At 39.2% G+C, this 27,322-nt stretch overlaps 1 protein-coding gene across 3 annotated transcripts; it reads left to right on the forward strand.

Moving 5' to 3' along the window:
• On the forward strand, nucleotides 1-23,453 carry BEND6 (BEN domain containing 6). Of its 3 annotated transcripts, none has more exons than XM_051777870.1 (10): nucleotides 1-148; nucleotides 2,346-2,472; nucleotides 13,224-13,452; nucleotides 13,554-13,699; nucleotides 14,221-14,319; nucleotides 14,707-14,884; nucleotides 16,834-17,051; nucleotides 18,371-18,563; nucleotides 20,413-20,551; nucleotides 22,975-23,453. In XM_051777870.1, exons 3-10 carry the CDS (start codon nucleotides 13,257-13,259, stop codon nucleotides 23,240-23,242), a joined length of 1,437 nt encoding a protein of 478 aa, XP_051633830.1. In that variant the 5' UTR covers nucleotides 1-148; nucleotides 2,346-2,472; nucleotides 13,224-13,256; the 3' UTR covers nucleotides 23,243-23,453. The 3 variants fall into 3 exon arrangements, with proteins under 3 accessions (XP_051633830.1, XP_051633833.1, XP_051633831.1); XM_051777871.1 differs by lacking the exon at nucleotides 1-148 and adding an exon at nucleotides 764-836; XM_051777873.1 differs by lacking the exon at nucleotides 14,221-14,319 and having other exon boundaries at nucleotides 3-148.
• The last annotated feature ends 3,869 nt before the right edge of the window (nucleotides 23,454-27,322 follow it).

Raw genomic sequence — 27,322 nt, forward strand, 5'->3', positions numbered from 1 at the left:
GCGGGGCGGCGGGAGGAGGAGGAGGAGGAAGGTGCCGCCGGTGCCGGGAGGGAGGAAGGATCGCCGAGCGGCGGGGACTCGGCCGGGACGGCCGGTGACATCACCGCTGGAGCTGCGGCAGAGGGAGGCGGAAAATGGCTGGTGCGAGGTACGGGGGGACCCCCGGGGGAAAGAGGGGCCTCGGCTGAGGGGCGCGGGGCGGCAGCGAGTGCCCGCCCAGGTCTGTGGGCGCTGGCGGGGGAAGGGGCTCTGTGGTGGACCCTGGACCCGAGGCGCCGATCGCAGCGGGTTTCGTGGCAAAGCTGTAGTGGGGGAAGGGACTGGGAAGCATTAATGAGGTCCACCCTGACAAGGTGACCAGGGCCCTCGTGCGGTGCTGCCCCGTGTCCCCGATGTCGGGATTTAGGTGACAGCTGTGTAAGGGAGGCCCCGGGAGCGCTCCGGGACGCGGAGAGCTGTCACCGGCGGTGCCCGCGCTGCCCTCGCCCCCCGCGCCGTGTGTGCTTTGCACACTCTCCCAGCCGTGTCCTACATGAAAGCCGCGGGGAAGTTGTCTGGCGCAGAGGCTGGACAGAGCAGCACCTGCAGGGACCCTCTCATTGCAGGAAATTGCAACGCGCTGCAGCCCGTGCCCTTCGCGTACCGCCGGGCCGGAGCTAAGGCATCGCAGGTAGCATCGAAATCCTGGCATGTGCAGGTTGCTAATGCAGATGATAACGGGAGTTCACCTACGTTGCTACCTCTGTAGCTGTTACTGTGATACTCCAGACTTTCAAAGACTCTCTCAACACTGTTAAACACGCACAAAAAAAATCATTTGCTGAAAATATATCCAGGTACCATTTTGCAACATGGCATTTGCCTGTGTCCCTTGTGAAAAAGGTTCATTCAAGGCAAAATTCTTGTGCTTTTCATGCATCTTTGATGTCACTACATAAAACTGAGGAACATTTCCAAAACTTTATAGAACTAATTAAAATCTCTGTGTAAATATTGAAATAACATTAAAATGTTACAGCTTTATATGACTGCCATGAAACTATATATGAAAAACATATGTGCAAATTTAAATTAAATTACAAAATATGCAACCTGGAAGGACAGAGAGACATATCTGTGGTAGCTTAAATAAGAACAGGAAAAATAATCTATAGATTAGCAAAACTAATTTATCACTGAGATAATAACATTGTACCAGTGTAGTGTACCCTTAAGGTTAAGGAAGTCCATTGTCATTGAAAGAGCCTCATGATACCGAATTGGGGAGGGCAAGTAAAGAAAGAAAAAAAAATTGGCTTTTAGGTCTGTAATATTTTATTCCAGGAATTTTGTATCATTTCATGCTATACACTAACATAGTGAGCCAAAATAGTCTGTCATATTACTTTGTAAAATGGAAAGTTGCTACATTGCAGCCATCGATTCAAAGCTTTCCATCACTGCCTAGGAACTGCCAAGTGCTGTAAGGTTGTGTTGCATCACATGGTGCGATATTGAAATCTTTCCTAATACCGCAGTACACTGCAGTAGAATGGTTTTAATGCAGATTACCTGGAGATTGTTCAAACAGTTCATGTTACCTCACTGAAACATGAAGCAAATCTGTGTGATCCTGCTGGCATGGCACTGCCCTGCTGCAGTGCCCTGCTGCAGGATATTGCAGGAGGAAACTTTTCGACCTTCAGTGTCTGCACTGTTTTAGTGTTTCAGAACGGGATGATGGAGCAAATGTAGCATGGCAGTGGCTGCATGTTAAATTGCAGAGAACTGAGAGGGAATGGTTCTTTTCACATTGTTCTCATGAAACAGTGTGTCTGTCATCTGACAGATGAATCTCTAGTGTTAGCTCCTTAGTTTAAGGTTTATAGCTTTTCCCTTCTAAGACTTAGAGCTCACTGGTGTCTTGAGGATACTGTTTTTCCAAAAGGATATAATAAATTTCATGACAACTGCTTAATTTATTTTTTCAAATGCAAAAGAGAGTACAGTTTAGTACAAGAAATGCTGACATGCATGATTTTTCAGAGAACTGCTGCTACAGGCTTCTGAGTCAACTGTCTCATATGTATACCAAACTGCTGCTATGGCTTTCTTTATATTCATTACTGCTCTGTGTGTGTTAAATACTGCAGGGTTTGGTAGCATAGTTAAAATGTTACTTCCATGGTGAATAAAGTTTAAGTTGCTGAAGTTATTTCACATTAAAAATAAGCAAACTATATGTGAGTAGAATTTTTTACCCCAGATAGTAATAAAGAGAAATTAAAAGAAGTTTTTTATGTATAGCACTTTTAATTTAAGCTTCTTTATGGAATGTTTTTCCTAAACTTTTCCTGAATCTTAAGGAGGACAAACAGAGAAGAGAAAAGAAATGAAGAGAGAAGGTTAAAACAAAACCTCTCAGCTGAGATTTGACCTCAGAAGGAGAATCCTGGAGGTGAAGCTATTGCAGAGAAGAGGAAGTAAAAGAAGGTAACAAAGTCTTGAGACTAACTGTGATAACAGTGTGTGGAATGGCAGGGGAAGTCAGAAGTTGTTGAGAACTGGAATTAAGTGTTTTATAATCTAAGAAGGCAGTTATTGATCCTGCAATAAGTAAGGAGTCCTGCTACCATTTCAGAGTACACCTAATGTAGCTGCACTTTTGCAGAGATGTTAGCAGGTGGGACTTAGTGTCCTGCAGATGCTTGTTTTGATGGGGATCACAGGCAAACAGAGCATTGACAAAGTCACTGGCATAGCTGACGTTTTTGGCAGGAGTCTGGGAAGCAGCCTTTTACTTGAGCAATGCTGAGGGAGGAGGTGGTGATAAGTATTTAGCAGAGGGATGAAAAAGGAAAGTTCTGCTTCAGAGAATCCACAGAAAAGAGGTGACCAACAAACACTTGCAAGTGGAAAGGATCAGGAGGATGCTTCTGTGGTTGCAGTTGTTCTTGGATGGAGTTTACCTATTTTCCCAAGTTGTGTGAGGAAGGGAAACAGCATGAAAATTATGTCATATTTCTGCAGTTCAATGTAAGAGTTGAGCAGGGAATGTGCTGTAGCAGCAACAGCCCTCCTGCAGGGAGACAAGGCAGTGTTGACCTCAAATATTCTTTCAGCCAGTCTTTCATGATAACCTGTTCTGACTTAGCAGTCTTGCCCAGCAAGGCTGAAGGCAGAGATATGTTCTTCCCTTACCCTTGCCCTGCGTGCAGACTTGCAGTACAATCTCTGGGCCAGTGCATATTCCTTGATAATTTAGGTGAGAAACCATGTCTGCAGAGATCTGCTGACCTCCCTCAATGTGAGCTGCGGGATTCAAGGGCCCTCCGCAACTCTGCGAAGGCACCTCTCTGCTCCTACAAACCTCAGTCTCAGACCTCATTTTGTAACTGTAAGACTCCCTGTATCAGTGAGCTGAAGGAAAAAGGTCACATGATGGATCTGGTGATGTGGACATAAGAATAGGAGATGATACATGAGATGATTTCAGAAGAGTTGCTGAGTAAGTGAAAGGGTAAGATCATCTCCTTTCACTCGTTTGTAGTTATGCTTTAAGGACTGTGTTTGTAGTATTTAATTATAATTAAGTAAAATATTCTGCTTAAATGACTACTTACCTGGCTACAAGGGTTCTCTAATCATCCAATACTTCTTAACAAAATATTTGCTTTTTTTCTAATCAAATGGGAACCAAAGAAAATACAGTAAAAACTAAAGAAGCAAGCAAAGTAAATATAGAAAACATAATAGTGTCTGAGTATTACTAACTTCATTCAATAAAATAATTGACTATCCCACTTGATATTCTACTTACGGATTACATGCTGCCCTCAGTGTGCTTCCTAGCAGCTTAAACATACCATATGAGAAGATGTTGTGAAAGTTTCTGGTAGACGATTAAAGCTTATAAAATATTTTCTTCAGCTGAAAGAATAACATTTTCCAGCTTGATACAGACATCCCATTTCAAAAAAATCCGTTATGTGAAATGGTATGTTCTAAATTCGGCAAGGTTATTGCAAATCTTTGTTCTGCAAAACTTGTTAAATCGTTTGCTCCATACAGTCCTTTGCATGTTTGGAGGGCACACTAGCATTAGTTAATTCTCACAATACCCTTGAAGTTAGGTAAATGTGTCTTATTATTTCAGATCCTTTAAAAAGAGAAGGTGAACTAGAATGGTTGTGTGATTTACCCAAGACCAAAATGTGATTCCAGTGCTACAGACTAGACCCCTCCATGACTAGAACATTTTGCCATCTGCAGGTGTCTTAGGTGACCATGTAAAACCAAATTCTTGCCAGCTTTATATACGTAGAGGTAGTTGTCCTTAATTTGTGAGTTCATCCACTCACACAACTTGCATATTTTAATTCCCTCTGTTTATTAGACTGAATGTAAATCAAATGGAGAATGACCCATGTAGTTGTACACTCATGGCTTAGAGTGTTGCTAGAAAAATGCTGGCAGGAATTCTGTGGGCATAAATTGACCTTGTAGACAGAGAGGCTGAGCTTGAGCCTAGATGGAAATATACTGCTAAAGCTCCTATGGCGCTTTTTTTTTTATTATTATTGCAGCAGCAGTGTGCCCCTTTGTCCTTGGTTAAAATTTGCTCTGTATTCATTTTTGGCAGTGTTGAATGTAGCAGTTGTCAGTCTGAATGTGGCCTTACATCCCAGAGGGAATTGAACTTCATTAGTGTTTTTGTGTATATAATTAAAAGTTGTTTAAGGATTGCTTGAGACTGATATACAACACTGGTCATTCCACTCATATTACTTTATAAAGTTAGGTTGAACTACATACAGTAAAAAGACATTTGATTTTATAGGAAGGGAAAATTACCTCTAATAAGTTTTGAGGGTTTTGTCCTTGCAGGGAAGATACCTCACTGTCAATTCTCCTAAGTGCATGCAGAATTACTCTTAGTTGAAGTAATATTCCCTGAAGAAAAAGGACAACATATATGTTTCTTTTTCTAGCTCATGACCTTTAATAGTAATGCAGATTTTTTTTCCCCTCCTACCTACCAAAATGCTGCAAAACCAGAGCAATTGAGGAAGAGTTTTGGAGTAAAAGAGCAGGCATCTTGAGTATTAACTAGGCATGACTTCTTGTCTATCATCACTCACCCATGACAGCCAATAAAGACATATAAGTAGAGATTATAAGATTCTGCTAGGTTATTAAATACTGATCAAAAATCAAGCCTGGAATTTTCTAGCTGCTATTTCACTTCTATGATTTTCAAGGGAGAATGCCACAAATAGTGGTGCTTTGGGGCAGCATGAAATATATAGCTTCTGCCATCTTATAAAAAGAGTAAGATACATCCTCTTATAAACTCTCATATCAAGTTATCAGTGGGTTTGTTTGAACAAATCCAATTTGAAAGTACATTAGTTGCATATGGAAAGTATGCCTAATATTTTTTCAGCCTTTTAGGAAAAGGTTATTTGACTCCTTGGGCTCCTATACAGAGCAAGCACAGTTTTGCATGTCAGCACAGATTTGCTTGTGGTGAAACTTGCCTTCCCATAAACATCTTCAGACAAAATAAGTGAGTGCATCACTGGTCTTTATCATTTGGAAGTGTTGTGTTGGACTACCCAAGCCAGGTTATAATGAGTACAGCCAAGTGTTTGACTTTACAAAGCCATGCTGACTTGTTTCTCCTTCCAGGCTACTTACTGCTTCTAAGTGTTTAGATAAATTAATCTGCATGGAAGGAGCTTTCATGTGATTATTCAAACTCTTGTACCTTAAGTTTCTCATCCAATTCAATAAATAAAGTGATTTTTTTGTTGGTCTGTATATTAATACATTTCGTTGTGCATGGCATTTGTGAACAAACAAATTGAAGCAAGTATTAGCTTTCCATCTGTCAGCTGTGAAATAGCTATTTAATAAAGATACTAACCTGTGATATAGAATTAAGATAACTTCCTGCGTCTTGTTATTTGGCATCTTGTTACCTTTATGTGAATCTTTCACTAAGTGTGGGATTAAAATACAGATAAATAAATGTGTGTGGTTTATAGGCATGTGAGGTATCTAGGCTCCTATTTAAGCTCAATTTCATCATCAGGGCCCAGAGAACAATTTGTTTCCCTGAATTTATGTGTTTGGTGCTATTTGAGATGCGTGGAGTTAGTAACCACCCTCATAAGCCTGGAGGAGGGTCTAAGCCCTCTGTGAAGTCTGTGCCTATCAGAAGAGACAGCTGGAGGCCAGGCATAATAATTTATAGTATCTAAGATTGCACCATGCATTTATTTTTAGGCAACTGAATTGAACCCTACATCATTTGAAATATGCTGAATTGCTCTCCAGGGAGCTTTAATTGTGTTCAATAGCGACTTGACCTTTACAACTGTTGGAGTTGCTGAAGGCTGAGACATCTCCAAAAGGGTGACCGCTGTGATGGAATACCCTGGGGAAATTTGCACTTCTGGAGTGGCAGGTGAAGGCCAAGCAGAATGACACTGATGCTAGATGCATGTTTAGGAAGCCAAGTTGATCCCCTAGATCTCCAGTGATTATAGTGATAACTTAGATACCTGGTGCAAATGTAAGCATCTCAGTCTAGAACTGAATCCTGTACTGAAAGCCCAATAATGATGCTAGGTTGCTATCTTGAAATTTATTAAAATGAGTGCCATGTTTCACTGTTAGTTGAATAAATTATTCATTAGAACAGAAGTTTAGGACTTCCAGATATACTAAATATACCTGCTTGAAATTCATTACTCATCCTTTCCTAATGGTTTGATGCAAAAATCAGAGCTTTACCAATAAACTTCTTCAGGCTTTCAACTTAAGCCACAGTACTACAAAAGGCTTTGGCATATTTAGATGTTAATGTTATTTTATAGAACTTCTAGGTTGCTAAAACTCACAGCATGGAGGGCACTACTGTGAAAAATAATAATGTCCTCATGAATTCCTTAGGTCACTCAATGCATTTTGGAATATGGTACAAGATTTGTGCCGAATTCTCTGTATAATCCTGTGAGTTGTGAATGCTGCTGAGGCTTTGAAGTCAAGGAGATGATCTGCATAAATAAGGTCAGAGATGTTGCTTTACCATACTTTTACTTTTCAGAAAAGTATCTCGGATTATTTCATAGCTAGTCGAACCAGGATAGTGATCTACAGTCAGGAAGTGACCTGTTGGATATCAGGAATAAATCATAGTTTTATCCTTCCACTGAAAGACAAGTGGGATCATTTCTGTGCACTTTTAGTCTTGATAGATGCTCCCCCAGATTCCCAGCTGAATTTGGAACACAGTGATACTGATGATTCTGGAAAATCTGTATTTCTCAGCTGAGAGCAGCTTTTGAATCATATTTTCCCATAAAATGACTAAGATATTATTGCACTGTAAATCTCTTGAGCAGTAACAATGCTTTTGCATTCTTCTGACAGTGCCTAGTTCCACTGAATTAATTAGTAAATCTTACACTGATTTCATAGGAATAAGATTAGAATCTACAAGAGGGCATATAACATATTTAAATATGATCATATTTTCCATCATACACTTGAGAATTTTGAGACTTCAGTGAAGCCCGAGTTTTACATTGACATTGTATTTAATGTCCTGACAAGTTCACTGTAAAATGCCACAATCTAAGTAACACAAATCAAATCTGTGATTACCACTTATCATGCTGAATTGGAAATAAATAGTTTTGTATGAGGTAGATTAATTTCAAGATCAGTAAATGGGTTTTCAGTGTTTGTTTGTGGGGGTTTTTTTGCCAAGGAGAAATGAGATTATTGAAGACTGAATTTAGAGAGTAGGTAATATAGAATCTTAGTACATAATAAAGTACTAACTTTACTGAGGCTGTAGAAATTTGGCAGAAAATAAACTCCCTTGCATTACAGCTGTTCCTCAGAAATTGGAAGAACTGGGTATGGCAGGGCTTAATTTCTGATTAGAACCAATTCAGCACTATCAGCCTGATCATTTTCAATATAAATTTCCATGATCGTAGATTTGCACATACTGCAATTTATTGATTTGATACTATAAATCTGGCTGAGTTCAGTAAGAACTTTCACAATCCAGATTCACCAGTGGTATGGTTTATTGAAGCATTAGGAAGACAGGTTCAGGATTGCCAGTGATAAATATACTAACCACAGAATGTTAATGTATGTTGCTACAGAAGATATAGTAACAGAGATCTATTAGTGATATAGATATATAGATATAGATATAAATAAAAAAATATTCACAGGTCTGCTGCAACGCTAGCTGGAGGCACAAAGCTCACCTAGAGGCATCCCTTCAGGGAAGGAGGAGAGACACAATCCATCAACCAATCCCAAGCAAGCAGAGGTGTTTCCCCCTCTCTCTCTTTTTCTTTTTTTGCCCCCAGACCCCTCTTCTTTTATGTTGTAGATGGGGTTTTGATGGTTATCATACACATACAGTTCTCCTCCATCCACTAAGGTGGCAGTAAAGGCTGTCTGATCTTCGCCAGAGAGTCTTTGAGTACATCCTTATCTCCTTAAAGGACCATGTTTATAACAAGACTGGTTATGCTCAGTGGAGAGAAGGCTAAAGGCTTGTGCAGAGATGTGGGTGCTCTCCTGTGCTTCACTGAGACAACGCTGGGTGTGAGACCTCCACCCCAGGCATTATTCAGTCCTTATGTCTTGCTAGAGCCAGGTGCAAACTAAGCAGGGGCACATCTCGTGTTTTCCTCAAACCAGCCTCATCAGTTCTTACTGACTTAAAGTAACTCTGCAGCAAGTCTGACAATGTACTACAATTATATATCTGTGTTGCATGGCTGTGGTACAGTTCCTTGACTTGCTGAAACCAGTGGCAAAGCCCTGTTTTAAGCCATCAGAATCAGACCCATCGAGTGGGTATACAATCTCATGTTGTGAACATGTAATATTTTGCTCTGTGTTTACTGAAAGGAAAGAGAAATAATGATCTCAGCATGCCATCTGCCAGCTCTCTGGCTGAATGGAACAGAGTATGTCAGTCAAAGGGTGAGATATGTCTTTAAATGACCTTTGTGGATTTTAGTGGGTTGTTGTTGTTGTTGTTGTTGTTCTGGCTTTTTGGGTTGCTTAATAAAAATATTATGTATGCAAATTTATAGCATTTGTGCAGGATGTGAGGTATTAACATATTTGTAAAAATTAAGAGTCCGATTAATGTTTCCTCTTCAAAACTTTAAAATTAGATGGCTCCTTCCTTTTTTTTCCCCTTCTACAAATGACCTAGAACAGTGAAAAATCATAGATTTACATTTCAGTACTTCTCAAATAAGTAACTAGTGTTTTCAAATAGAGAATATAGCAGAATTGAGTAACTTGCAAAACAGAAGTGACTTTCAAAGGTCATATAATTTTCTCTGTAGTTAGTAGCTGCACATGGGGTAATGCTCATGAATGATTTTGTATCCTCCAAATAAAGCACTGAACAAAGCATTCAGTGTCAGAAATCTTACTTGATGACTTGCAGAACTGTGTTATAGAGATTTAAAACAGAGAACCAGATACAGATTTCGTATGCCATCCTTTTGGCTCCCTATAGCAGAAGGTCTACTGGATTCTATACTACTATCCAAAACCTATTCAAAAATAGAAAAAGCTAATATAGTATAGGTTGGACCAGCCCAGCTTTGTAAGGAGACATACCTAACCCCATAGTCACTGAATAGTCAGTGGAGAGAAAGAGGCTCTCCCAGACAGTAAGTCATCTGCTGTCTTTTAGACACGTCTTAGGGTGAGATGAATCACCTCCCTTTCTGCATTGACTGAGCCAAATGTGGTTAGACAACCTCTCACTTTTAAGGCAGTAGAAATCTGGTAAGGTTAATGCCAGTCCCCAAGATATTTTTTTTTTTGTGATGTTAATATAGTATATTTTGCCTTTGATCTGTTTTGGTAAATAAAACCCTTTAGAGGAGAGATGCATTTCCAGCAGTCCTGACTCACCCAAGGTTCATATGGGCTCCAGTGGGAGAACAGGGTGAGAAAACACTGCAGGACTTCTGGAAAGTGAAGTGTTTTCCTTTCCCTTATTAGTGACATTTTGTTCTACCTTTCCATTCCCTTTAATCACTGGCTAGAGATGATGCCAGCAGACAGTTAGGTGTTATCCCCAGAGCCCATGGATTGTCACAATAAATTCTGTGAAAAGACATAGTTTGATTAATGTCTGTTGCAGGAGCTGAAGCCATTGCTCTGTAACAGAAAAATACTAACAATCAACTACTGCACTCTGTTCCTCTTATTTGGCAATGTAATAATTTCATCATTTTACCCATAGCACAAGCAGTTGGGCTGGTGCCCAGAAGAGCTGCAGCAGAGGAAAGGGGACCTGGCCAGTCACTGTTGCTGCCCCACAACTGCTCTCCTGCCTTGGTCCCTTAATAAACAGCAGGAACAACAGGATTGAGCACAAGCTTCACAAAGTTGACAGGAGGCTTTCAGACTCCTACTGGGAGCTCAAGGAGTGGATTGATGCCATCCCTCCTCCATGACTATTTGTGAAATCCATTCCTTATTTCTCTCAGCATACTGTGTAACTTACATTTTAGCATGGCAGCTGTTAAGGTCCTTAGTGAAATCAGTTTAGTTGTTTACTACTACACCCTCCCACCACAGGCAAGAATCTTGGCAGCTCAGAAGAGCTTTATAGATGATGTAGACAAATTGCTGAGCTCCAAGTCCTGCCATGACCATAGTGAAAATTGTCCTTAGCTTGGAGTGGCAGGATGGATTTTCATGGATCCAGGTGTTTGCCTGGTGTAAAGACTGTGCAGGAAATTTTGTCGTCTGTGTGCTTCACAGTGTCTACCAGGCTGCTGTCATGGGCTTTGAGCATTCAGAAGTCCACATGTCCCTTGACTCCATTAGGCTGTTTAACAATGTACACAAGTCTGATACCTTCCAAAAGCTGTTGGACTTGCTACTGAGGTGCACAGTGTTGGCACAGTGTGTATGTCAATAGCCCCAGTGCCTTGGGGAATCAACGCGTGCCCTCCATGCTGTGAACAGCCTGTGTATTCAGTGCATCTGGGCTGACTTGCTAACCCTGTACAAGTTTAGAACAGAAGAACATCCCATGGCTCAAAGAATATTTGTCTCAATACAAAACGAGAGACAACAGACAGACTGTTAGAGGACTGCAGGGAAACATTAAAAAAATATAGAAGTCGGTCAATCAGTTGTTAGTCTTAGCACGCTGGCAGCTCCGGCTTTGCTGCAATTCTGTTGCTTTTATGTGGGCTTTTAGGAGGGTGATGAAGTAACTCGACACTGCCAAGACCAAGGAGGGAAAGCTCAAAGTGCTTTATTTGAGAATTGAAGAACTAGGGAGTGGGGATTGCTGTGCTGGGTTGGTCAGAGGCAGAAAGTGACATCTCTGAGCCAGATGAGAAATGTTAAGCTGACTGAGGTATACACACAGAAGCATTTTGAAAAAGAGGGAAGAATACTGATGCCCAGTGTGATTACGTACACCAGGTGGTTTAAATCCGATATTTTGTTGTTAAAACATGCAATTTCATTTCGGACCTCAACTGTCCCTAGTGAGATCAGTGCTGAAACTTTTTGTTCCATTGGGTTTTGTTTTGTCTATCTGTTTATTCATTTGAATGATCCCTGTCTGTGGTATGAGGATCCACAGGGCATGGATCAGTCGTAGAATGAGGCCTCTGGTGATTCATGCTAGGCAGAGATATTCAGACTACTTTCTCTCCAGAATTTACATGGGATGGATGTTTCCTGGTCTGTCTAGCACTTTAAAGAAAATTATTAGCAACTCCTTTCTTCAGTGGAACAATCTTAACAATCCCTCTGCTATCACACTCAGCACATTCTGCATAAAAGCATGATTTAATACTCTTTTTAATGGTGATTTCTTACGCTTGCTTCATTGTATCAGTAAACATGTTGACAAGACTGCAGCTGTCTTTTGCAAATTCAGTCCACTGGTGTGTGGAAAGCCAGCTCTGTTGAGGCGTAGCACAGACCTGGGGAATAGCTGGGCTTCTGCAAACGAATTGACATTGCTTCGTAGAGCACTGCAGCTAGACATTCTCACTTTGACATAACAGCCCCATGTAATTCTTCCTTTCTAGCTCTGAGTTACCTTTTGACAGCCTCTGCATGAGGCACTAAATTTGCTTTTGACTGATTGAGGCCAAGTAGATCACAAATCACACTGTCACATCTGGGAATTCATGAGTTTTCCGCTCTGTAAAAGTACTTCACCTCTATAAATTGACCATATGTTTGCTGGAAAGATCAAGGTTTGACAAAATCAGATTTTCTATTTTTATTTGTTTTATCTGATTTAATAATTTTAAAGTAGAAAATATCTTCTCTGAGTATAATGGCAACACTTAGATGAACTAGTTACATTTCCAGTAGAGTGTCATAATGTATGTTACATTTCACACTTTCATGAAAGGCATATCAGCTTAATTAGGAAAATAAAGCACAAATTATTACTTTTCCTGTCTCCTGGTATAGAACTTCAGTGCTTTAAAAAGCCCAGAAATGTTCCTTTGCTTTAAAAGTATTGTTTTATGAAACAAATGATTTAGCTGTATATTTGGCTTTGGGTTCTCCTTGTTGCTATTATTTTTCATGAAGCAGTACAGCTCTCTTCCAGTCCTCAGCCTGTCATTTGTTTTGTATGTCAAGTTTTCCACTGCCACGATGTGTCATACCTCACCCAGTCAGTTGTTCTGGGTAGTTCTGGGTTGGTTTTCTGTCCATGATTAATACAGCCCTGGAAGTCTGACATCCCTCTTAATAATACATATTATTAGCTAGTACTTTCCTTCATTCTAGGGAAAGTTTTTATCTCACCTATATCTTTTAGTCAGAGGCTGGATGGAAAACTTCTGTTGGGGCAAATGCAGTAGTAATAGAGATCACAGTCAGAGATAGATTAAGCATAGTAGTAATATGGAAGCCAGGGCTCTGCAAGTGAAAGCTGTTTTCTGTGCATAATTTTGGAGGCAACTGTCTGATGTACAGATATTGAGCAGATGTACAAGTATTGACCATCTCCCATCTTTCAAGGGAGATAGAACTCTTTGTTTGGCTAGTTTTCATTTTCTTAGCCCAGATATTTTCATACAAGGTAATTACCAATATCCAGGAAAATGAGAGTTGGTTGGGGCTTTTGTAATATTGCTGTGGAGTGACACAGCAACTGCTATTTTTCCTATGTTATCCTGCAGGCAGTGTCTGTGTGACAAGAAAACCACTTAACAATGAAAAAATTCACACTGTTTGATTTTGTAAATGATAATTCACTGCAAATTGGAGAGACTTCATGGATACAGGACCTTCCCAGTGATGACAATGAATTAGAAAGACTTCTGAAGCCAAATGAGCAAGTGCTAGTAAACTGGCCTGTGGGAGAAAGGAAGACAGAAAAGCACCTGGTGAAAGTTGTGTATATGAGTGGTGAGTGCAGTTCCAGAGCATTTATCTGATACAAAATCTAATTGTAAGGTATTACTACCTGATTGTTGGCCTTTGGCCTTTTTTTTTTCCCATCACTTCAGATGATCCCCAGGAGCTGGTGGAAATGATGCAAAAGATACTGCGAGCAGATGAAATTACAAAAATACAAGTCCTTGGAAAAGGCAAGAGGAAGAGGATAGAAATGATATTCTCAGAAAGTGAGGACAGTGATCTGGATAAAGAACCGGTGAGTTTCTGTCTTTTTGTGTGTGATATTGGTAGGCCCATAAAGGAATGAAATAGACTGTAACTATTGATTCTTCACAATATAACACACAAAACATGTATGGTAAAGGTAGGAGGAATACAGGTAGTCTTCACTGGTAGTCTTGCTGGTACCTCAGCACAATAACCTGGCAGAGTAATTAGTTAGGCCAATAGATTTTGTCCTTTGCTATTTAAAAAGAGTGTTATTCAAGACTTGGATGCTCTGTAACTCCATTACATTTTCTCCCGTAAGACAGAAATCTGACCAGTCCTTAAAAAAGGGAAGAGACCAGATCTTCTGAGCTCTGCATTTTGCCAAGATCCACAGTCACAAAATGTAGGGAAGAAAAACATAAAACTTAACAAAAAGTTACATACATATTTTTTAAAAATACTAAGAATGTCAAGTGCACAGTGAATAAAAGTTTATGTTATACTATGAGATACTGTATTGAAAGGCTCTATAGGAATGCAAAGGCACTGTTATGCACTTGTTTACAGGGGAAGATGAGGAAACATATAAAAAGAAAGAAATCATTGCAGGCATCTGCTCCTGCCAACATCCTGAGTCAACTTGAAACATCTTTAATTAACAAACAGGTAAACATCCATCTTCAGCAATTTTAATGTTTTAAGCAAAAGCAAATTGAAATGTATTTGTTGAGAGGGGCATAAGAGTTTTGTTTCAGGGAAGTTTAGTGAAGTCTAAAAGACACTACCTTGGAAAACTGATGAATGGAGAACAGAGACAAAGATGCATAACAGTTACGTACATATTACACTGATCTTTCATTTTTAATCGTAATTGGAATAGTCATAGCTATGTTCAGTAACAGCTTTTATTAAAATGCACTCAGTCTGTTTATACAATCTGTTTATACAAGAGAATGCTTTGATTTAGCCAGATATTCTAATGTTAGTTTCAATGCTTTAATTTTCTGTTGTCGTGGCTCTAGATAGCATGGCTGTTTTGGGTTTTTTTTTCAGAGAGAACCATATTCAGAAAGCAACTTTCTGTATAGTGAAAGCAGCAGTGATGATGAAGAGCCTTTATTTCAACTGTCCAAGGTAGAACTGTGTGCCAAAATTAAAAGTCTCAAGAGGAAGCTGACAGACACCATGAGAGAAAACTGCCGCCTAAGGCAGTCCCTGGTGATGCTTCAAGGTAAAATCAGGAGTATTTTGATGAAAGGAAAGCCTGTAGTTTGATTTATAAGAGGCTATTCGGCTGGAAATTATGGATGCTCAAACACCTGACATGATCAAGGCCTGCCATTAGCATCAAAGTCTTTGATACATGGCAACATTTAATTCCAGCAGCACTTACTATCTTACACGGAGGCCATGTAATCATAGAGTTAGAAACGGAAAAATCTGTCTAAATCCTGTCAGTTGTTCTCAAGAGAACCTTTCCAAAAGCTGTGCATAACCATCAGCTAAGCTCAAACGCTTCACTGACCAGTCCAACTAACATTATTTATTTGCAGTTTTTCTTGATCTGCTGGAATTTTGTTTATTCTGGAATGATTTAATTTCTAATTACTTTTGTAATTCCTCATTATTGATAATCTGAGTTAGTTCCAGGTGCACCAAATTTAATCCTTTCCCAGAGGTGAACCATTTTGTTCTTCTATAAATGAATCCATAATAATATCCATAATAATCCATATAAATGATCACTTAGTGATAATTTCTGAAGCCCCTCTCACTTGTTCCTGTCCCTTACTCTGGCGCAGCCAAGATAAAATCCAAAATTTCAAAACATGAGTGACTGATTAAGGTTTAAAGAGGATTTGCTCCTCCCCTTGCCAGCTACACCATGCCATCCCTAGACAGCCTACTATCTGATTTTTTTATTGTCATATGATTTTGCAACTGCTTATCAGTTTCATTGCCCACCTGACTCCATTATGTTATTCATCTTGGTTTGAATCATTCATCTCCACCTTTTTAAATATTATTTGTAAGCATTTTCTTAGTGTCTGACAACTTTTCTCACACATTTAAGTCCATTTTTCTTGCATCTTAAGCACTTGTAGTAGTCTTTTACAGTATTTGCTGTAAAGGTCCAAAAACTAAAATGATCTCAATTTTGGGGTAGAAACTGGAATTTTTGTTGAACACACGAAACACTATTTAAGGGTCTCGAGGGCAGAATATGCTAATGAGGAGGTCAGGTTATGCCAACTAGGGGCCTACCCAATTGATTAGCATTTCCCATATCCAGGATGACATGTGGGGGGAAGAGGATTAGTATTTCCAGTAACCAGGATTACACCTGGGGGAGGATGGTTATCATTTCCCAAAACAAGGATTACAAGAGAGGGGAGAAAACAAAGGGGCTTCTGCATGGTCTGATAGCATCATCACAAAGTCTTTCCATATCCTGCTGCTGGAGATAGGACAATGCACATGGTTGAATATCATTGGGTCTTGTCTGGTCCTTAGATGATGGAATTTCCCTTAGCTCTTGTTGTCCACGGCCTGCTACATAATCCTAGCAGCTCCTTTTCTGCAGATACCCTTCTGAGTTTTCGGATTGCTACAATTTTCTGTAATATAGTGATTCTGTATCTTGCTGATCCATCATCCCTTGGATCCTTTTTGTTCCAAATTGATTTTTCTTAATGGACTTAATAAAAGTTTATATTTGAAAATAAATATTACTTGGAGAGTAGGTTATTTAAAACATATTCTTTATAGATTAAAAAAATGGAGAAGTCTCTGCAGTCTATGTAACTTCTTTGAAGAAAAAAGCATCAGATATTACTTAGCCCATATTCAATAGCTTTACAGACTTGTAGAGATTTTGAGATAGTAAAAAGAATAAAGAGAAATAGTCTGCTTAGTGCCATGATGGGCATAAACTAATAGTTCCCCTTAGCCTTGCACAGAACTGATCTATCCTAGAAACTAAGGCCTGAGCTTCATGGGTGGGGACAGCAGAATGATGGGAAAGCATTTGGGAGAAGAGGAAAACAGTATGTTGAAAAGTCTTTGCTGACTACTTTTGCATTATGACAGGAATCTAATTGCAAAAATATACATGCTTATGCAATTAGAGTCTGAAAGGTTCAATTACTATTTTACCCCTGACTTTCTGTCTGATTTCAGTCTTGCCACAGGCAGTCACTCATTTTGAGGAACTGGTAGGGATGGCTGAAGCACTGCTCAAAGGAGGAGTGACATCATCTACGTCCAGTCTGCACTCACATGCTGTTTGGAAGGCATCTCACAATCCATTAGCAGATTCCTATGCAGCTATGCATAGTAACTCCAGCTCACCAGTAACTTTGAATGTGGAAGATGAGGAGCAACAGACCGAAAAACAGGTCAGTTAAAAGGCAATTTCAGGCACAAAAATTAAAACTTTATACAGTACAAACTTCACTGTTATAGTATAACAAATATAAAAAATAGCATCAGGAAAAATCATTTTGTCATCATTCTGTTGATGACGTGACTAATGAGCTCCTTCTGAGCAGAAGGCTCTTTCCATGCGAGGCACTAGGTTTCATCCTGTACACTCAGAAACTTGCTTTAATTTCAGTGACCTTGCACATCTGTGTCAAAGGGCAGAATGTGGAATGCATGAAGAAAATACTAGGGATAACTTCCAGTCTAATGGTTTGGATGCCAAAGGGGAATGGTAGCATTTCAGAGATAGAATCTAAGAAAAATACCAACGGTCTGTTTAAATTGTTAATTTGTAAATGGAGGCTGGTATTGTTTCTGCAGTTAAGTAGAAAAATACAAGTATATGAAGAAACTGAGTAAAGAAGTTCTCCTATTCTCTGTAATTATAACAGAACATGATTGAGAAATCTGAGGCACAACAGCTATACATGAAAAAAAATCAAGATGCAGCCAAAAGAATACTTTCAGCTTCTGCATGCACAATTTACATAAACATTCTTATGCACTGGGTCATGTTAATCCATTCAAATCAGTCTCGTGTGTTGTCATGGGGAGCTAAAACCCAAAGAAGTCTATTTAGAATTATCAAGGTATTCTAAAGATGTTTTGACTGCTTATTGTAATATACAAAATTTGACCTAACATTTTCAAAGAAATAAAAAGACCTAATTTTCTAAGCAACTTGCCTTACTTAAAAGAGGTAGCTCAAAATTGCTGATTGGGAGAGTTCAAATTCTTAGGCTGTACCACTGCTGTGTGTAGAAGGCACTCTCAAAGCTCAATACCAGATGTCACAGTTCTTAGGGCATGTGTGCTCAGAGGCAGGAATATTAGCTTGGGCATAGTGCCATGCTACTGAGGCTGTACAGAAACCAAGCCAGAACTGGACCACAGCCAGCCTGCATGGAGTGCAAGCGGAAGGATTTTGATATGTCTGAACATGTCCTGTCTCCACTGGTGAGTAATAAGGATTGCTTGGTGAAGGGTTTTCTAGGGTGGATGGGGTCCTTAGTCGGCGCCACAATGCTTCTGAAAAAAAGCTAAGGTGTATCTGTAGTTCCAAATGCTGAGTGGTATGCAAGTTTAGTGTTAATCTCAAGCACATGGTTTGCAGAGATTACTTCTGAAATTGTTGTTTAAAAATAGAAAATTAAAAAGATATTTCAGCAATAATACTATATAATATTTCTAGTAAACTGCAATAGTTATGCTTATGACCAATTTTGTTTTCCAGTTCAAGATTGAAAAGTGGCAGATCGCACTTTGTAACAAAAGCAAACCTCAAAAATTTATAAATGACTTGATGCAAGCACTTTATACACATGAATACATGGCTACACACAGTCTGACAGGTGCAAAGTCCTCCTCTTCAAAGGATAAAGCGGCAAAACCAGCTATGAATCAGAATGAAGTTCAGGAAATCATAGGTGATGACTTCTTAACATTACTCAATGTGGCGCTGGCTTGACAGGGGGCTTTCTCTGAGGGAGGGGCTGTAATGCTTAACAGCTGGTCTACTCAGGTGATGGACTGTTTTGTATTTCCTTCTCCAGCTACATAATTTTTTAAACCATCTGTTACAAATACTGTCAGTGAAATGCTAAGTAGTAGTATTTCTACTGTGTGAATTTTGCAGGTTTTATTTATGTACCTGCTCAGGCACAGTGATATTGTGAATTTTTTAGCCTTTGAAAGGTTAATCTATGACAATCAAATTTGGAGCATGGTGATAGCGGATAAGGGAAGGCAAAAAGAGGACACACTTGCATCAAATTTAAAATTATGTCTGCTGTGTTCTGAAGTTAGTGAATGTTATGAATTCTGACATTTTAAATAGCGCTAGAGGCAAAAGGAGACAATAAGTACAGAGGACAAGAATAGTGATCAGAGAAGTAAATAAAATTTGTTCTATGCTGAGGTTTAAGGCAGAAAATATTTGATGCATAGGAAAGAGAATAATTTCAGATGGAAGTAGCAGCTTTAACAAAACAGTATTTTGTGAGGACATGAAGCCTGATTTTTATTGCATTCACACCTATAGTTTAATACTTGAACAACATAGCCTAAATCTGTTATCCCTTCTCCATTGCCATTCCCTAGGATTTCCCCACTTCTCTCGGTTCCCTTTCCAGCTTAGCTCCAGTTCCTATACCCTGGTCCAGTTTTGTTGAAGTTGGACAGCAGTTTCAAAAGTTATCAGTTGCAAAAACCTCTTTTCCTTAAGAACCTAGCTAGAGAAAAGACCCAAAGTCAAGAGAGATAAAAGTAAACGGTGTGTAAGATAGTGAAAATATATTTAGAGGAAGTAAGATGAGACAATTTCAGAATGTTGTATGAGAAAAATGAAAAGGATTTCATTGGTTGAGAAGAATGGTTGGACTCAATGAATTTAATAGTCTTTTTTAAACTAAATGATTTTATGATTCTAAATGCTACCAGTGACTTTTCTAAAGGTGGATTCTGGGGAAGGATCTAGGCAAAACTGAAAAGGGAAGCAGAGAAGATAATCAGGACATGGACTACAGCATGCTGCAGAGCATTCAGTGACAAAGCCTATAAGAGAAATCAAAGAAGTCTGTTAAAGTAGAAGAGAACACTGGAATTCAAACTGAAAAGTGTCAACATTATATAAGAGAAAAAGAAACATTAGAAGGAAGGCTGGGAGTTCTAGGACTGTAGAAAATGAGTTAGCAGATAAGATTATTTAAAGAAATGGAAACTGTAGGACTTCAAAATAAAATGAAATGATAAAGGGTGGGGAAATCCAGGGGAGGGAAGATGGAGAAGACAGGAGCAGGAATCATATTCCTCATGTTGAGTCCTGTTAGTATTGCATTCAGAAAATTTAGCCAGGCAAAACAGAAGGGATATTTTTAGAAAAAGAGACATCATCTGCAAATGAAAATTAATGAAAAAAAAAAAAGTAAGATTCAGAGGCATGAGGACTGATGAGGGTAGGAAAAGGACTCTCTGATCAAGAACAGAACAAAGGGTGGGAGGATTAGCAAACACAAATCACTCATTACAGGAAGCCCTTGTGGCCCTGGAGTTCCTTTCGAGTCTGCCAAAAGCAGGCACAGCAATATGGAAGGCACAGAGAAAAGCAAGAGCTGGCATCTGCAAAATCTGTGAAACAGTTTGTAAAGACAGGGAAGTAACTAAATCTGAAGCTGAAGTAGCTGGAAATTTAAAAGGTGAAAGAAATGGATTTTAGATCACATATCTCTTGTTTCCCTGATTTGGAGGCCTCATTCATATGATCTCTTTATTTTGCAGGAATCACAAAACAGTTGTTTCCAAACACAGATGATGCTTTAATTAGGCGAATGATGGGACAAAAACTGAACAATTGCACCAAGAAGCCAATTTTAAGCAAAGATCTTAACTCAGGTGCTTTTCAGAAACAAAGCTTTTGGTAAGTTTTTAAAAAAAAAAAAAATAACCTGTAAGGTGTAATTCCATATATTACTCCGTAGTTACAAACCCCAAAACCACTCCTAAAATCACAATGAAAATGCATATTCATATATGCATTACCAAGTAGATAAATATTTCCATAAACTTGTACAAAAAGTATGTAACACAGAAGCTTAACATTACAGCACAAAAAAGTTATTGATTCTCGACAAAGCAGTACAAGACTATTAAATTACAGGAAAAGAATACAGAAGGAAACATATAGAGTTGTTTTGCTGAATATATCTGGTTTTAGATTTGGCATTACTTACTTTTCTTATTATTCTTTGGCTCTCCAGAGACCAGTCAATTCCATTTTCGTGTCACCTGTTTTGCTCCAATTAACCCACAAGTGAAGATAAGGAAAATCACACCTATTTTGTACATATTGATAAAAGTACCACAGGAGAGCTAAATTAGCAATCATTCACTGGGAGAAGAGTCTAAATTATTGGGGCAGAGGAATTATTAAATAACATTCTACTTATTACGGGCATTTTTACCCTGTGAATGAAACTAATCTAAAATTGCTGGTGAAGTCAGCTAATGCACATATGACAGAATGGTTGAGGCTGTGAGGGACCTCTGTAGATTGGCTAGTCCAACCCTGCTACTCAAAGCAGGGTCACCTAGACCAGGTTGCTCAGAGCCATGTTTGGTTGAGTATCAGCAAAGATGGAGACTCCACCACCTCTCGGGGCACCCTGTGCCAGTGCTTGGTCACCCTCGCAGCATTTCCTGATGTTCACACGGGATCTCCTGTGTTCTGTTTCTGCCCATTGCCTCTGGTTCTGCCACTGGGCACCACTGAGAAGAGGCTCCATCTTTTTTACACTCTCCCAGTCAGACATTAATGCACATAGGTAAAATCCGCTTGAAGCTAAACAGTCCCAGCTCTCTCAGCCTCTCCTCAGGAATAGGATAAAAGGTGAACAAGGAACAGGAGAATAGATTAAAATAGGAAGACAGGGAAGAGAGATTTGTCCTTACTTAGGCTTTCTATACTGCAGTAACATTTTTCTTTTTCCTGGTTCAATCATCTCCTGCATATTTGCAACTGTAAGACACTTCATAACAAAATAAAAACAACAAAAAACACCAACAACAACCAAATCACCCCAAGGTGATGTTATGACACCATTGTTTGAAAAGTAGAAGTGCTTTACTACTAAAATTCCTCTCTAAGCCACCTGGTAGTACTCCATGGACCACTAGTGGTCTGTGGATGACTATTTGAGAAATACTTAGAGAGTATTTGTTGAAAGAATCCATATACACGGGTTTCCCATCTGGAAACAATAAACAGATGCACCAGCCTGGCTAAAATAAAGTTTATCATGTTAACGCTTTTATTCTAGAGATGAGAAGACTTCATAAAACAAAGGTCCTCTGTAACATACAGTGTGCAGTGATTCACTGTAGTATTTTTCCCTGTCCTTGACACAGGCAGGAAAAATAACAGCCCAGAAACACAGACTTTATCTTCTTTGAAAGTATTAAATCTTAAATATTTTAAATTTTAAATCTGTATCTTCATCAGATGGATCCATAAATTTTGCTAATTTCTGAGTCTTCTCATGTACACAATATTCCCGAAGCCTTGACGGGAAGATCTTGACTATATTATAACAATTCTGGACTGTTTTTTAATACTGCCTATAGATCTTCAGTTTAAACTTGATATTTTAAACATGTCTTTATGTCTATTATTGATCAGTACTTATTTAAAATCCCGTCTAACATCCATGGAAAACAATTAACATACTGCCTGCATAATCTCTCTTGAACAGATGCTTATTAGAATGGATTTATAGTGGATTCATTTTACAGCTGTTAAGAATTTCCTCACTGTAAAAACATTTAAGCATGGTGTAAGTAATCAAGATAATAGCAGTGGTTCCTTTAACTCAGATGACACATATATTCTCTATAAGAAAAGTAAGAGAATTTAAAAGTGCTTATAATCTCACTGTTACTCCTGCAGTTCACCCTCCAGCAATGAAGTACAGAGAGGGGTCGAGAAAATTCTGTTGTTCAGTATATTTAGTAACCACTTATACACACAAGTTACTAACTTTTAAAACTAGTGATACTACTAGTGATATCTCCTCCCTTGCTGCTAATTCTTCCTTGCCCACCTTCTCCCCCTTTCCCCAGAATACAATTACAATTCAAGAGAAGTTTGGAGTCAAATCCAACGAGACAGACAAGTCACCATCTCAGATCCGTAAGGGTGAGGTGAAACAAAGAAAGGGGAGTGTGACAATGAAGAAAACTATTTAACTAGCTAATAAACAAACTCTGCAGCTCAGAAACTAAGAACAGTACTAACTGCACATTTAGTGTTAATATCTCAAACTTAGTTATAAATTGTCTCAACAGTGGTTCAACAGCTGCTTCTCAGGGCATCATCTCTTCGGCTGTTCCTCCCAGTACACAAGACCAGCAGGATGATGATTCACCAGCTGCTAATGCACAACTTCAGCAAAGTGACAGCTGCCTGACTCCTCCACCTCCAACCCCAGAGGGTCAGCAGGAGTGTCTCAAGCCCACTGATTCTAAGGTGGAGCCTCAACTCTCAAGCAGTTCACCAGCGCCCTCTCCCAACCAGAGTTGTGGACAGGATCTCAGAAACTCAGACAAGGAATAACTGAAGGTATTTCATACCAGTTCACATTCTCAACAGAGATTAAGAAGTAGTATAAAATAAAAAAGAAATAATACCTAAATGGTACTAGATATTGGGTACTGTCCAACAGTGGACCGAGATAGAACCCTGAGAACTTTTTTCTCAAACAAATGAAAATCCCACAGTTTAGAAAAGAAATGAAGGCATATTAATATCTTTAAATTTAAGATATTATAAGATATATGCATGTTATGCAGTAATTAAAAAATATAAACTTGTTCTGAAGAATACAAGTAGAGTTCCCCTTAGTTAGAAAAAAGCATTATTTAAAGTAATACCAAAAGAATGTATATGAAGAGTCTTAATCCCCTTCCTTTCACCTTGACAGCTGAGGGAAAACTTCTTTAAACGATCAGAGAAAGCTGTTGTATATTAATGCAAAAAAGAGATACTGATATGAAAAGAGAATAGAAAGATTTCCTAGTGAAATGAACACTATAGCCAGCACAGGATTAGAAAGCCCAGGGCCATGTGAGCAGAAGAAATAAAATAGGTATTTAAGGACACTATTAAACTGGAAAGAAGAAAACATTCTTAAGGCAATGAAACTGCATCTCAAGATGTCCACAGCAAAGAAGCAGCTGATTTTTAACCTCTGAAAGTTGAAAAGGCAACGGAAGAAGTCATGTTCCCTTGTAGATCAGGGAGAAGGCTTTTGTGGGGGCTGGGGTAAAAATTAAGTGATTTGCTATCCTTTTTCATCTCTCATGTCTAACAATTCCTCATAGATAGGATCAGGAAGAAAGCAGGTATGAAATATGTTAGTTCTAGCTCATGTTATTAACTACCATCTATAAAATGTAACAGAAGGATGCTTATGTACATTTTGTATATGTAACTATGTACAGCATATATAAGAATGTATATAGTTAATCATATTTTTGAAGTGAATTTCTATCAAATAAAATGAAACATTACTATGTCTTAGTTCTGTTTTACTGCCCTTACTGTCTTCTGGGCCTTTTCTTACATTGGCCTCTGTTGTACACTCTAAAAAGTTGGGATTTTTCTCTCACTTGTTTTTTTCTTTTTCTCTTTTTTTCTTTAATAACTCTTCTGAAGCCAGCTTCTGTAAAGCTTGTCAGTTTTAGTTGGGGAAGGAGTTGGCCAACCTTAGAAGGGTTCTCTAACCTTAAAGTTACCACGGCCAATATTGCACAGCTGCAGCTGTTTGGGAGGTGTTGAAGCACGTGGGCAGGTACACAGAGCCCAACAAGAGCAGCTGCTCTCCCTGTCACTGGTGCAACACTGCAGATCATGCTGTATTTTGTGCTTGTCTATTCTGCTGACTTGGTAAGTTGTCCAAGGAAAAAAACCAGTGGGGCTGGCAGCTCACAACAAGGAGTAAACAAGGCTTTTCATGGTAGGGTGAAGGGCCTACTGCTAGGCATGGGCCAGGGAGAGACGTGGGTGTTCTGGACAAAAGGAGCAGCATAAAGAAGGAGATATTTTAATGTTTTACCAAAGGGTAAAAAGGAAGAAAGCTGCAAAGAGCCAGTTCCTTCCGCTCTCCTAAAGAATAGAACTGATGTTATCCCGCTGGATAAAAGAAGATAAAAAAAGCTTTTACATAACTACCCAATTAACAAGAGCCATATTCCTTGCAGTATGACCAGAAAAGAAGAAAATACAACTGCTTTTCCAAAATGACCCTGACAAACTCTGAGAACACAAAATTGAAGCCTAGATAATCACAGATTAGAAACTCAGAAGTAACAGAAAGGGAGAGTGTTAGGATCCAATTATTAAAGTTATTAGAGAGATTCCTCTGCCGGAAATAAGGTGCAAGCAAGACCACATGCCAAAGTCAATAGTATGGATTTTATTTAGCAGTAAATGAAGGGTTCAAGGAGGGAGAGAGAGATAGGGGAAAGGAGGAGATGGAGGAGTGAGAGTGACAGTGAAACAGATTAAGTAGAAAAAAGATATCACCACTCCATAGATTCTGACAACATCTGTTTGGTCCTTTTCTTCTGGTCTTCTCTGTATCTGCCAAGTGGTGAGGGGAAAGAGTCCAGAAAACTCTGGTTTCATGGGGTTTATATTATGTGGAGGCTACATGGAAACGCTCCCTGTACCTCCCCTGGATGATGTAATACTGGATCATGGGACATTTCACGAGTCTTTGACACCTTCTAAGATGTTTCAGCTGTCACTTAGGTCTGTAGTTGAATCAGACAAGCCCCCTTATGGTCCATCATCCAAGATGAACAGTTCAGGCTACATGTGAATGTCTTCGGTACTTCCCAGAGGGTTTTTACAGCTGAGTCATGATGTAAGGGAGGACATTGGCATGACAAGAAGGACTATCCCACTTTGCAGGATTTGCCTCTTATCAGCCTCTTCTCTTATCTTGGAGTCCAGTTTGTAGCTGCAGTTTATGCACACCCTTCTGCACCTGGGAGGCCACTCTGTGCATCACCAGCAAAGCAGCCATCCAAGTGTGTGAGCCATCAGCACCAGTCTCTTACAGCACCTGGTAGTTACTGCAGGTGTTCGAATATTAGCAGTACAACCTCTTACACTTGTGGATACATATTTCTCCTTTCACCTGTGATAGTTGGTCAATGGTACCTCCTTATCTCAAGGTCCCTTTGCAGTCCAAATTAGTAGGCATATTTAGAGAGGGGTGGGTTTTGGTAGATGAGCAGCTGCTTCTTTGCAGTTTGTTACAGTGGACAGAAGTCTTTTGGTGATTTCAAAAATGTTTAAGCCATTAACCATTTTAGTCTCTGTCAGAAAGCTCTGACAGGAAGCATAATGCTGCTTCTCCCAAAATTTGCACTAAAATCAAAATTATTTGTGATAGGTAAATGTGTGGTGTCCCAAAGTGTAAAATTCTTCTTATAAGAGTGACAGAGGACATGTTAGTTGCAGTCCTCACAACTGGAGAAGGCTGATGGCTACTGCACAAGAAACTAACAGCTATATGACTGTATGGAATTTAATAGCTGTAGAGTTATTACTGTAGAGTTACTACTGAAAAGGTAAGCAATACTAAAAGTAATATTTTGAACTATTTATTTCTATTAGTGCATATTAGATTGAATTTGAAAGTTACCATGGAAAAGAATTTGGTCATTGTTTATCATGAAGTGCTCAAAAGAGCACTTGCTTTCTAAGGCAGGAAGAATATTGAGATCTGTGAAGAATGGGATAAAGACCTTACTGAAAAACTATACTGTTGAATAAATCAGAGGGTTTAATGCATGTCAAGTTCATGTCTCCTCTTATTAGGATATACAAATAGTAGTCAAAAAATCTTGAATTTCCTAGACCAAGAATAAGTGGCAGTATGCCATGTTGATACAAGAGGGAAATCAATGGTTAAAAGGGCAATCAATGTTTCGCTTACTTTAGGAAGCAAAGAGAGAAACAAGAATGTTTAAATATGTTTGAATTCAGATCACAGAATCGTAGAATAGTTTGGATTGGAAGGGGCTTTGAAGATCATCTAGTTCCAGCCCCCCTGTCATGGGCAGGAACAACTTTCACTAGGTCAAGCTTTTCAAAGCCCCATCCAACCTGGCCTTGAACAGTTCCAGGGATGGGGTATCCACAATTTTTTCTGGGGAACCTGTTCCAGTGCCTCACCACCTTCAAGTAAAGAAGTTCTTCCTAATATCTAATCTAAACCTACCCTATAATTAAGGACACATAGTGACAATGTGTCCTTATACTCATCATGGCTAGGCTTCATGAACGAAGATTTGGGAAGGACTCTACCCACACTTGCTACAAGTGCGCTGGTGGCTAAAAAGGCCAATGTGAGATAGACAAGTCCAGTTGCAAAAGGCACAGCGGAAAGACTCCTTAGGTGGTATCGACAAGACACGATTCTTTCTGCGTTATCTTTTCTCCTCCAGAGTGATCCTGCGTGCATTCTCAAAAGAAGCAGCAGCATTATAGATGGTGTGTCTCCAGGCCTCCCAATTGGAGGCCAGAGTAGACCAATGATGATGATCGATATGGCCAAGGCTGAGATGTTGTTTCAGGGAGTCCTTGCATCTCCTCTTCAGGGCTCCTCTCTTGCAGCAGCCA

This window comes from Manacus candei, unplaced genomic scaffold (assembly GCF_025592945.1).
Source record: "Manacus candei isolate 608988 ecotype Guabito, Panama unplaced genomic scaffold, ASM2559294v1 h1tg000011l, whole genome shotgun sequence".
NCBI lineage: Eukaryota > Metazoa > Chordata > Aves > Passeriformes > Pipridae > Manacus > Manacus candei.